We start from the raw sequence: 10,172 nt of genomic DNA, 5'->3' as shown, positions 1-10,172 counted from the left end.
TGAATTAATATCTTCATATGCACCATGTATTATCAAGTTATTTTTTTCTTCTCTGTTGGTATACACCTCAGTTAAAACCTCATCCTTAAATTTATCAGTGTAATCAATATCTTTATCCTTAATTTCTTGTATTGATGCATCAAATCTTTCAACATCAGCCTCAATAACCAATAATTTTTCATCATGTTTCTTGACCTTCATTTTTAATTCTCCCATTGACTTACTTAAATTACCAACAGAATCTTTAATATCTTTAATTATTGAACTTTACCCAATGGCCTCAAGAACAAATCCTTGAGCACATGTAAATCTGCTGCATTGAATGAAGACGGAGTTTGAACTGGTATAGACTGTGTTTGAACTGGCATGGAACGATCTTGATCAGGTGATTGATAAATCTCATCATCATCAGAGACCTCAATTTGAGATTGATCATTTAATTGGTGCCTATTGCCACGTTTAGTTCCACAACAGGCATCCATAACCCCCACATCTTGACCTCGAGCCTGTACTGCACATTCTTTTTTATGAAATATCCCACATTTACAAAGAACCTGATCATTGTCCTTGACCGATATTTTACACAAAAAACACTTATTACTCATATTTAATAAGTAAGTTATTATCAATATTTATTTATAAACAAATTGGCACCATGAGGTGACAAAATAATTTTAGGCAACCTAACCAACAAACAAGCTGCAATTTTATCTCTCATTCATTTTTTTTTTGAAAAAATCAGAAAACTATTGAAGATACGATATTGTATCTATAATATTTCTCGTAAAAAATACTATTATAATCGATCCTAAAATCTGGTCGGTCTAAGACTGACAGACATCTGTGTTTCGACCCGGAACAATAATAATGATTAATTTTATGTTTTAAGTAAGAGAAAGAGACATTGATGTGTTAGTTTAAAGACGAAAATTATTATTGTAATTGTACAATAATTTTACAATATAGATAATTCATACTTTTTTGATCAAATTAAAGAAAAAATGGTATACTTGGAAAATATATATATTTGTTATTAATAAGTTTATAATAGTGTTTAATAATGACGGTTAGTAAATATTATATTTTTCCTAATCTAAATGTTAATGTTTAATTGATTGTTATGTTAATAATATAAATTAAATGTAATTCCTGTGATTAAATAAAGAATCAAAAATTTGAGTTTACGTTTTGTTTATTGACGATGAGAATAAACTTATGAATTAAAAAAAAAATAAATTAGACATGTTGTTTTAATTGTTTTAAACAAAATAATTCATTGTTTATTTGTTAAAATTAATAAACATAATATTGCTTGGTTTTTATTCTGTTCATAATTTTGTGATTCATTTTCCAAAAAGTGTGGTGATTCAATTTATCAAACAACAATTATAATTTGATTCCCCAGGGGTGGACTCAATAACAGCTTGATAACTATTTGTTATTTAAATTGGCGCTTTCTCAATAACAGTTTAAAGTTCATTCTTAAACAGTGTTATTTATTGTCGTTTCATATTTGTTTATTATATCTTTTTTTGAGGGTCTTTATTAATATTACATAAGAATTGAAAGATGTTTGTTATGTGAGGGTAGATCATAAATAATAACAAGTACAATTTAATATTATTGGTTACGTTTATTTAATTATCAGTCAGAGAATATATAATGCGAGGCAAGAGTGTAAAGTGCACGGCGGCCGGAACTGGAATGAGTATATTATATAGGGGTGCATATAGTGTGTGTGTAATGTATGGTTGTGTATGGTTGTTTAGTGTCAGCCTGTAAGTTAAGATTTGCGTCCGGTAGTGTAGCAGTTGTAAATATATTTAGTCAGGGACGTGTCATCAGACTTTGTATCTCCAACAAAAGAAAAAAAAAATTTTCACACAAATATTCGTCCAACATTTACTCAATAGCAAATCAAGAGCAAATTCCTAGCAACTCAATATTGAGTTGACAAAAATATAATAAACAAATATTTACATACTATGAACATTAACAATATTAAATAATGAATTCGAACTTTTTTTTTGCCACTGATTAGCTATTGAGTTTCTGAGAATTCGCTATTGATTTTCAGTTAACTTGCCATTGAGTTAGACAGATTTATGTGGAAAATATTTTTTTTTCCTACATTCTGTTGTAATATCGATAAAAAACATCAAAGATACGAATATAATGAACAAATAAACAATGACAATAAACAATAACAATGTTGAATAATGAATTTTAAATTTTTTTTTTTTGCAATTGACTAGCTATTGAGTTACTGAGAATTTGCTGTCGACTCAATGTTCTATTCTATTGTTCTCTCGTGGTAACTTTCCATAAATTTCCAAAACTGAGATTACGAGTGACAGCTTGAACGTAACCTAATAAAATTATACATAGTTTCCATAATAATTAAGATAGACAGTTCATATTAGGCTCAAATGGACCCCAAATGGACCCCAGAATTGAAAAAAAAAAATTAATGTGATTGTAATAAAAAGTATTCAAAGTTCAAAATATACAGTCAATAGACTATCTGACTCGATATAAATTATAACAATTAAAACAAAAAACAAAACAAAACAACAATTTCAATACTGTTAAAAAAAAAAAAAATGCATAATTTCCATCACAATTTTCTATTAATGAAGAAAAAACTGAAAGTAATTAAAATCAATCAATTAAACATATTACTGCATTTCAATACAAACAAAACTAAAAAATAACTCAAACAAGAATTCAAAATTATTATACCAAACCAAAGTTTTTTACGAAAGAAAATCAAATGGGATTAAACTATTATAATCATAAAAAAAAAAAAAAACATCGAACTAATCGATGTCTTCATCTTCAAATTCTATTTGTTCAACAGCGTTCATTTCTTTTGCATCACGTTCTTCTTGATTTTCATCAAGGGTACTTTCAACTACATGAATGTGCACAGTACAATTGGACAAATTGAATATTGATACGAAACTTTGTGCCTGAGTTATTAACGTTTTAAGTTGATCAATCAGAATCGAGTGTCGAGAATTATTATCATTATGGCGTCTGAATCCACGGGTATGTTCACGTGCCATGGATTAAATTGTTTTTGTTTTTTTAATTTATATAATATTCGAACGCAAGATATAGCTAAATCATAAATTCGCTGGATGGTTGCAGGCACGTTATATTTGTTTGATGATAATTATTTATTTCTTCTTTCTCTTGCATGTCTTTAATTATTTCATTCAATATATATTCAAGCTCCTTGTCACCATGCATTTTATGGTATGGTTCATCATATGAATTTTTGTTCATGTTGCATCGCATGAATTAATACATCAACATTTGATTTATGCAACAACACGGTAACACCTAAACATACACCTTAAATCAATGCCAGTTCTTCTATAGAAGCTGTGATACATATTACTTATTCTATAAATTCGATAATTGTTTTATTGAATCTTTTAATGTTCACTGTTCTGTCTATTACCTCCATAATTCTTTAATAACATCAATTCTTTTCAATATTGTATCTTGACTTGTTCAATAACCATGATATTAATTTTTCCATTTTATTTATTTTTATACACAAGCAATTATTTAATATTTTGTATACATTTACTTTGCAATTATTTTATATCATATATTCATTTCAATGGAAATATTTTGTGTTCCGTCGGAAAGAGAGGTAAGTGAGAAGAGAGAGAGAGAGAAAAGGTAAAATTTATTTGAAAGAAAATAAAATGAAAATGCAAAATAAAATAAAAAATATAACATACAACACACTGAGCTAGCGTGTTTAATCCTCTGACGGCACGAGTCAATGCCGACTAATACCTCAGACTGACAACGTTTGCCATTAGAAAAATGTTGCAGTTTGAGGACAATGAGGATTAGGCCGCTGACCTCGAAGACCACCCAGTCTTTCGAGGAATAAAATAAAATAAATGTGAAAACATTTTGGAAGGTTTTATCGGGTCCAAGCGACGCTTGGTTATACAAGCGTCGTTTGGCCTTCTAGAATTTTCCAGAATTTTCATATACTAAGGCCCAGAAGCTGGTTAGCGTCCTGGACCTTTTTTCTCCACAGTTGCATTCGCAATCCCGTAGCCTACGGAACTCTGTCTTGTCACTTGCTCTTACAAAAAAAATCAACTTAAATAAATTCACAAATTAACAAATTAAATTTAAACCACTTTAATAAATAAATTAAATAATAATATAAAATTTAAATAATAATTTAAATGACGATAATTAAAATTAAACGATAACAAATATAAAATATTGTTGTGTTGGTTATTTAAACATCTATCCTAAATTCATTACCAGATATAAATCCCTTAACGGGCTATAAATCCAACATTTTGTTTAATTTTCAAATATTATTCTTATCAGACATTACAATTATTATTATCATTTCTAAGCCTAAAAAGCTTAGTGGCGCAGCCAAGAAAAAGAGGAGGCTGGCGAGAGCAGAGATGACAGACACCTCTATTAGGAGAACTGTTGAACCTGTTAAAGCTTAAAAACTGGCAAGACAATCGGGGAGTACCCCTCAGTCTGCTCAACAAGAGCACAAAAAGAGACGGAATAAGTAGGAAAAGTTATCATCTGCGGTTGTCATTGCCAATGTGCCCAAACTCGTAATTATCTTCGAGGACCGGTCGGACATATCAGAGGAGGAATTCAACCTGGTGCACGGAAAATTCTGGAAAAAATGTACGAAATAGCGTCTGGTGATTTTGGCCCGAGATTCCAAGGTTGTCACCTTCACCGGAGAGGGATCAGAGTAGCTTGCGCGAATACCAAGTCCAAAAAATGGCTTAGGGCACACGTGGACAAGCTAGAAAAGGGAGGGGGCAAACTTTTGGTCATCAATCAAAAAGACCTCCCAAAGCTTGTCAGAGTTATGGCGCATATTCAGGATAAACTGGTCAAGGATGTCGGTACAATACTGACTGAATTCCCAGACAAAATCCGGAGCTACATACGAGCAAAAAATGAAGAAAGCAATGGCAAAATATGAAGAGAGAGGATGCCAAAGGCTGGCGTCTGATTCTCGGAATACCGGAAGCTTAGGTGGAACATATTGAGTATCTCTACGGGCTAAGTCTAATATATGATTACGACGATGGGCAGGGAGAAGGCGATCCTGGTAGTAAGTATCCCTTTCGTTCAAATTAATCTGCACCGTAGCTCACAGGCTACGGCGTTGCTTGAGCATAAGATAGTTACTGAGCATACCAAAGTCGCACTGATTCAAGAACCTTGGGCAGTCAAGGGACTTCGGTTAGCTAGGGGACAACTATTTTATGATATTACGGTTTCTAGGCCTAGGGCATGAGTTCTAGACTGAATTAGAGATTGAACGTAGATAGAGTTCGAAACAGAGCCGTTATGATGCTATATAAGCTGAGAAGGATCTGCAGTAGAAACTGGGGTATCAACCCAAGCATCATGGCCTGAATGTACCAAGCGGTAGTCATGGGGCTATTGTTTGGTAGAAGAGAACCAGGCGAGTAGGCGCCTGAAGTCTTCTAGAATAGGTCAGACGCTAAGCGCTGAAAGGCATTACAAGGGCTAGTAAGTCGACCCCTATTTGTGCTCTGTGAGCACTATTAGATATGCCCCCGCTACATCTAATAGTGACAATAGCAGCACTGAGGGTCGAAAGCAGACTCTTGAGAAATAGGCAGTGGGCAGGACGTCCAAGCAATACTGGACATTGCACTATAACTGTCGAGCAGAGAAATTTCTGTGGTGGCTAGGCAGGACTTTCTGGAAGAAAGATATTGCTCTATAAAGAAATGCAGGGTAATTTTTCCGGAATGGGAGGAGTGGATAAATAAATCCTGTCCGACCTAGGGATGCGATTCCATCTGGTTCACAGATAGATCCAAGACCAAGGAGGGCACTGAGGGCAGGAATCCGGCTCTAAGGATAGACCAAGGGCGAATTTTACTTTGGGCGAAATCGCCGCGGTCTTTCAGACGAAGGTGTTTGCAATGTTAGTGTGTGCGGAAATAAACTTGGAACGTTGCTATGAGAACAAGACGATCTGTTCCGACAAGCAGCGCTGTTGGCGGTGGATGCACCAGCAGACAAATCAGCCTTAGTGAGAAAATATCAGGAGAAATTGGATTTACGGGCATCTCGAATAGTGGTCTTCGATATTCAACAAAAGTACTCGGTATAAAATGAATCGAATAGTTTCGTGGGAATACCGGGTACTCGGTATATCGGCTCAAAAAACTACCGGTATATCGACTATCGAGTACTTTATTTTTTTTTTTTAAATTAAGCTAAAAAAAATTCAACTAGTATTTTTTGCTAAATAAAACAAAATATTGTAAGATATTTTTTAATTTCTTTATAATTTATCAGTCAGTACAAAATTTGCGTGTAATAACTAATTATTATTAACAATAATAATTATAATACATGCAATAAAAATAAAATTAATACATATATTTATAGTCAAGTCAAACAGATAATTTAAAATTTTTTTATATTGAAAAAATATTATAATATTTTTAATATTTAATATAATATAAATATATTAAAACTTGTTAGATAATAATTTTAATATTGCATGAATATTTCATATATTAATATCAAATTAATATTATAAAATAATTTAAACAATAAAGTTTATGAAAACCACTGTTCATGTGATAATGAACTTAAAAATATGAGCTTGTTAACCCGTTTACCCAGTAAACGAGATCTTTGGAGGGTGACGATATCCCCAGCTTTAGAGAATAATCTCTCAGATGAAACTGAATTACCTTGGATACATAGGTATCGAATTGCCACTGGGCATAATTGTGGAAATGAATATTGTAATGTTTTCCAAGCTTCAAGTGGATTTTCTTCTGGATAAAGAAGTGGCTCTTTTAAATAATTTGAAATTTGGTTATCAAAATCATTGTAGCTAGCATTTTTGGTATTTCTAGATGTTATTATTGCTGCATGGTGTGACCACAAACTCTTTTGAGTGTTTAAAGAGCATGTTTTTCCAGCATTTTGGACAATGACAGGATCAGAAGATGCTGATGTTGAATTGATGATTTTTTTTAGTTGGTTTTTGGTGTTGACAATTGTCATATTTAATTGAAAATGTGCATCTTTAAACCTTGGATCCAAGAGTGTAGCAACTGTCATTAATATGTTACACTCAATATTTTTAAAACGATGTTCCATTTGTTGCTGTAAATTTGTCTTGAATTTTTTACCACAAATTGTATGTGGTTCAATCAATGAAATTTCTTTTCTCATACAATTAATAAGTGGAATTACAAGGCTGACAGTGGGATATTTATTCCCACTAATGTCAGTTATTGCAAAGCCAACAGGCTGCATTATTAAAACAGCATCTCTTAAAATGTCCAGCTCTTCTTGAGATAACATTGATGGTTTAGATTTTGCCTCAGAGGCTTTAAATGACATTGGAAGATGTTGTTCTAATTGTAAAAATCTCTCAATCATAAATAAAGTTGAATTCCACCTTATTGCCATGTCTTTTTTTAATTTAAGACATTGACCTTCTGGTTTATCTTCTAGTAACATTTGAAGTCTCTTCAATTCACCAGAAACAAGTGTACTTTTTTTAACAAACTTTACGATTGCTCTAACTTTATCAATGGTGTCTTTTAGTTTTTTCATATCAAGATCAGTATTATTATTGAGTGCATCAGGTACAAGATGAGAAAGACCATGAGCAAAACAACCCAGGTGTTTATTTTCTCCAACAGCTTCTCTCAATGCCTTACTTATATTTGCAGCTCGATCAGATGTTACACACATTAGTTTTGATTCTTTCAATTCAAATTCTTTTAATACATTTTGAAAAGCCAATCTTAAATTTACAGCAGTGTGACTGTCTTCCATTGGAAAACACCCAATGTTAATATTTAAAACATCAAAATTTGGCATTAGAAAGTGGCCAGTAACACCAAGATATGTTTGGTTTTTAATGTCGGTCCAGTTATCACATGTTAAACTAAAAGCTATGCATGTACTTAATTTTAAAACCATTTTATTTTTTAACGTGTCGTAACGTTCATCCATCAGCTTTGTGAATGATTTTGCACCTCGAAGCTCATACAGTGGAGCAAGTAACTTTATCAACTGTTTGAAACCTCTATTTTCAACTATGGTAAATGGCAATTGATCTACTGCTATCATATACAATATGGAATTTGTTAAATTTCCAGCATCCTCTCCATCTAGAATTAAAAATGAGATATTAATAATCAAAAATAAAAAATATATACATAACTACTGAGCATAATAATATATTTTACTTTTGTAAGATTTTATTTTAGAAAAGGCTTCTTCAATTGGACCAAGTTTCCGCTGAAAAATAAATTATTTGTGTTTGATTATCTTGAATCATGAACATGAATAAATTTATATAATTACATAAACTTCATTTATTATTTATTCACCTTTTTAAATGAACTTTTTAGTGACACACCTCTTGAATATTCCTCTTCTGATGTTCCACGTGAATCATCACAAGACTCACAATCAGATGAATCATTTTTAGTATTTGGTGGAGACAATTTATGTATGCTTTTTAAATGAGACAATAAATTAGATGTCCCACCACTGCTTCGAAATACCTTTTGACACCATTTACATACAGCTTCTTTATCATTTTTTTTTTCAAAATGAAGCCAAGCAAAACTTTGAAGCTTATTTTTATTTCTAAAAAAAACAATTAATATTTTAATCATGTTTTATCAATTTTAATTAATAAGGAAGACAAATAATTACTTGGCACATGGTGATAAATTTACTAAAATTAATGGCTGATTATTATTTGTCTCACTGTCATCTGAACTTTGTGTAGTATTAGTATTGGTATTTAAACTTGACACTGAATCGCTAAACACAAAAAAAAATATAGTTGAAAAGCTATTAGTAAAAAATAAATATTAGTAAATATCGACACGAGTAGCAACAAATAAATTACCTGGTGTTATTATCTGTCAGGCACGATTCCATTATTATGATGCCTAAATTTTTTATAAATAAAATTAATTTGAGGTTACACGTCAATACGCAATAATTATGCACATAAAAAATAAATATCGTACCTTGGTCAAAATCCATTTTTAATGCTTATTTTATTTATTTATTATTCAATTTTTATTTTTCAGTTAGTTGTTTGGTTTAAATGAAATAAATATAATTAATATTGTTATTGTCAATTTGTTGTTGTACAAAAATAGACGCCATCACGTCAACTGCAAATAAATTAAGGTTGTTTTATATGTGGCAACGTAAAGCCTCTAAAAATGGCGCCATTATAAAAAAAAAAAAATAATAATAATTTATGTTCACTTTGAGGTCGCCACCGGTCAAAGTACTCGCGTCCGATATTGGCCAAAAATATACCGAGTACCGGTATATCGGGGGAAAAAAATACCGAATAGTTGAGTACTCGGTATACCGAGTAGATACTCGTGTCTCCGGTATATCGCTCAATATCGAAGACCACTAATCTCGAAAAAAGCTCAAACTTTTATGGGTACCTGGACATTTGGGAATCTAAGGGAATAAGACGGCCGATGAACTGGCTCGTAAAGGTTCAGCAATGAGATTCTATGGGCCGGGACCAGTCGTAGGGGTTGCGGATTGCTTTGTTAAGACAGAAATTCGCGCCTATTAACACAGGGTACATAGGAAACTATGGAGAGAAGAGCCTAAGGCGAGGGAAACTTACGGCCTTCTAGGCAAACCTGAGCGGATGGTAAGTAGGCAGCTACGAAATATGTCTAGGTGTCAGCTGAGGCTAGTAGTAGGACTGTTAACAGGACACTGTAGACCCAGGGCATATCTGAAAAGGATAGGACTAGTACGGGATGATACTTGTCGCAAGTGCGATGAAGGGTTGGAAGAAACAGCGGGTCACGTGCTATGCTATTGCATTGGGCTGGTTAAGCTTAGATTCTAATGCTTTGGGAAGCACTTTTGCGAACCCGCAGAAATCATGAAGCTATCGATGAGCATAATCACGGTGTTTGCTGCAAGATCAAGTTTAATGGTTGTTTAAGGGCAATTGAGGGGACGGCAAAATGGACCGGAGGTCTAATTGCCTATGCAGGCGCAGCGGTGACCACAGCTTAGTAACAGAAAATAATTAAAAAATGAACTATACTATTTAATAAGATATTTCAACAGGG

General features: G+C 32.5%; 1 protein-coding gene across 1 annotated transcript; it reads right to left on the bottom strand.

Moving 5' to 3' along the window:
* Nucleotides 1–257: 257 nt before the first annotated feature.
* On the bottom strand, nucleotides 258–8,991 carry LOC122850944. Its single transcript, XM_044149987.1, has 5 exons — nucleotides 8,960–8,991; nucleotides 8,761–8,871; nucleotides 8,459–8,691; nucleotides 6,793–8,207; nucleotides 258–566 (listed from the first exon to the last, which is right to left on the bottom strand). Exons 1-5 carry the CDS (start codon nucleotides 8,989–8,991, stop codon nucleotides 258–260), a joined length of 2,100 nt encoding a protein of 699 aa, XP_044005922.1.
* Between the last annotated feature and the right edge of the window lie 1,181 nt (nucleotides 8,992–10,172).

This window comes from Aphidius gifuensis, linkage group LG3 (genome assembly GCF_014905175.1).
Source record: "Aphidius gifuensis isolate YNYX2018 linkage group LG3, ASM1490517v1, whole genome shotgun sequence".
In the NCBI taxonomy this organism is placed as follows: domain Eukaryota; kingdom Metazoa; phylum Arthropoda; class Insecta; order Hymenoptera; family Braconidae; genus Aphidius; species Aphidius gifuensis.
This window is presented reverse-complemented; position numbering and strand designations above follow the sequence as displayed.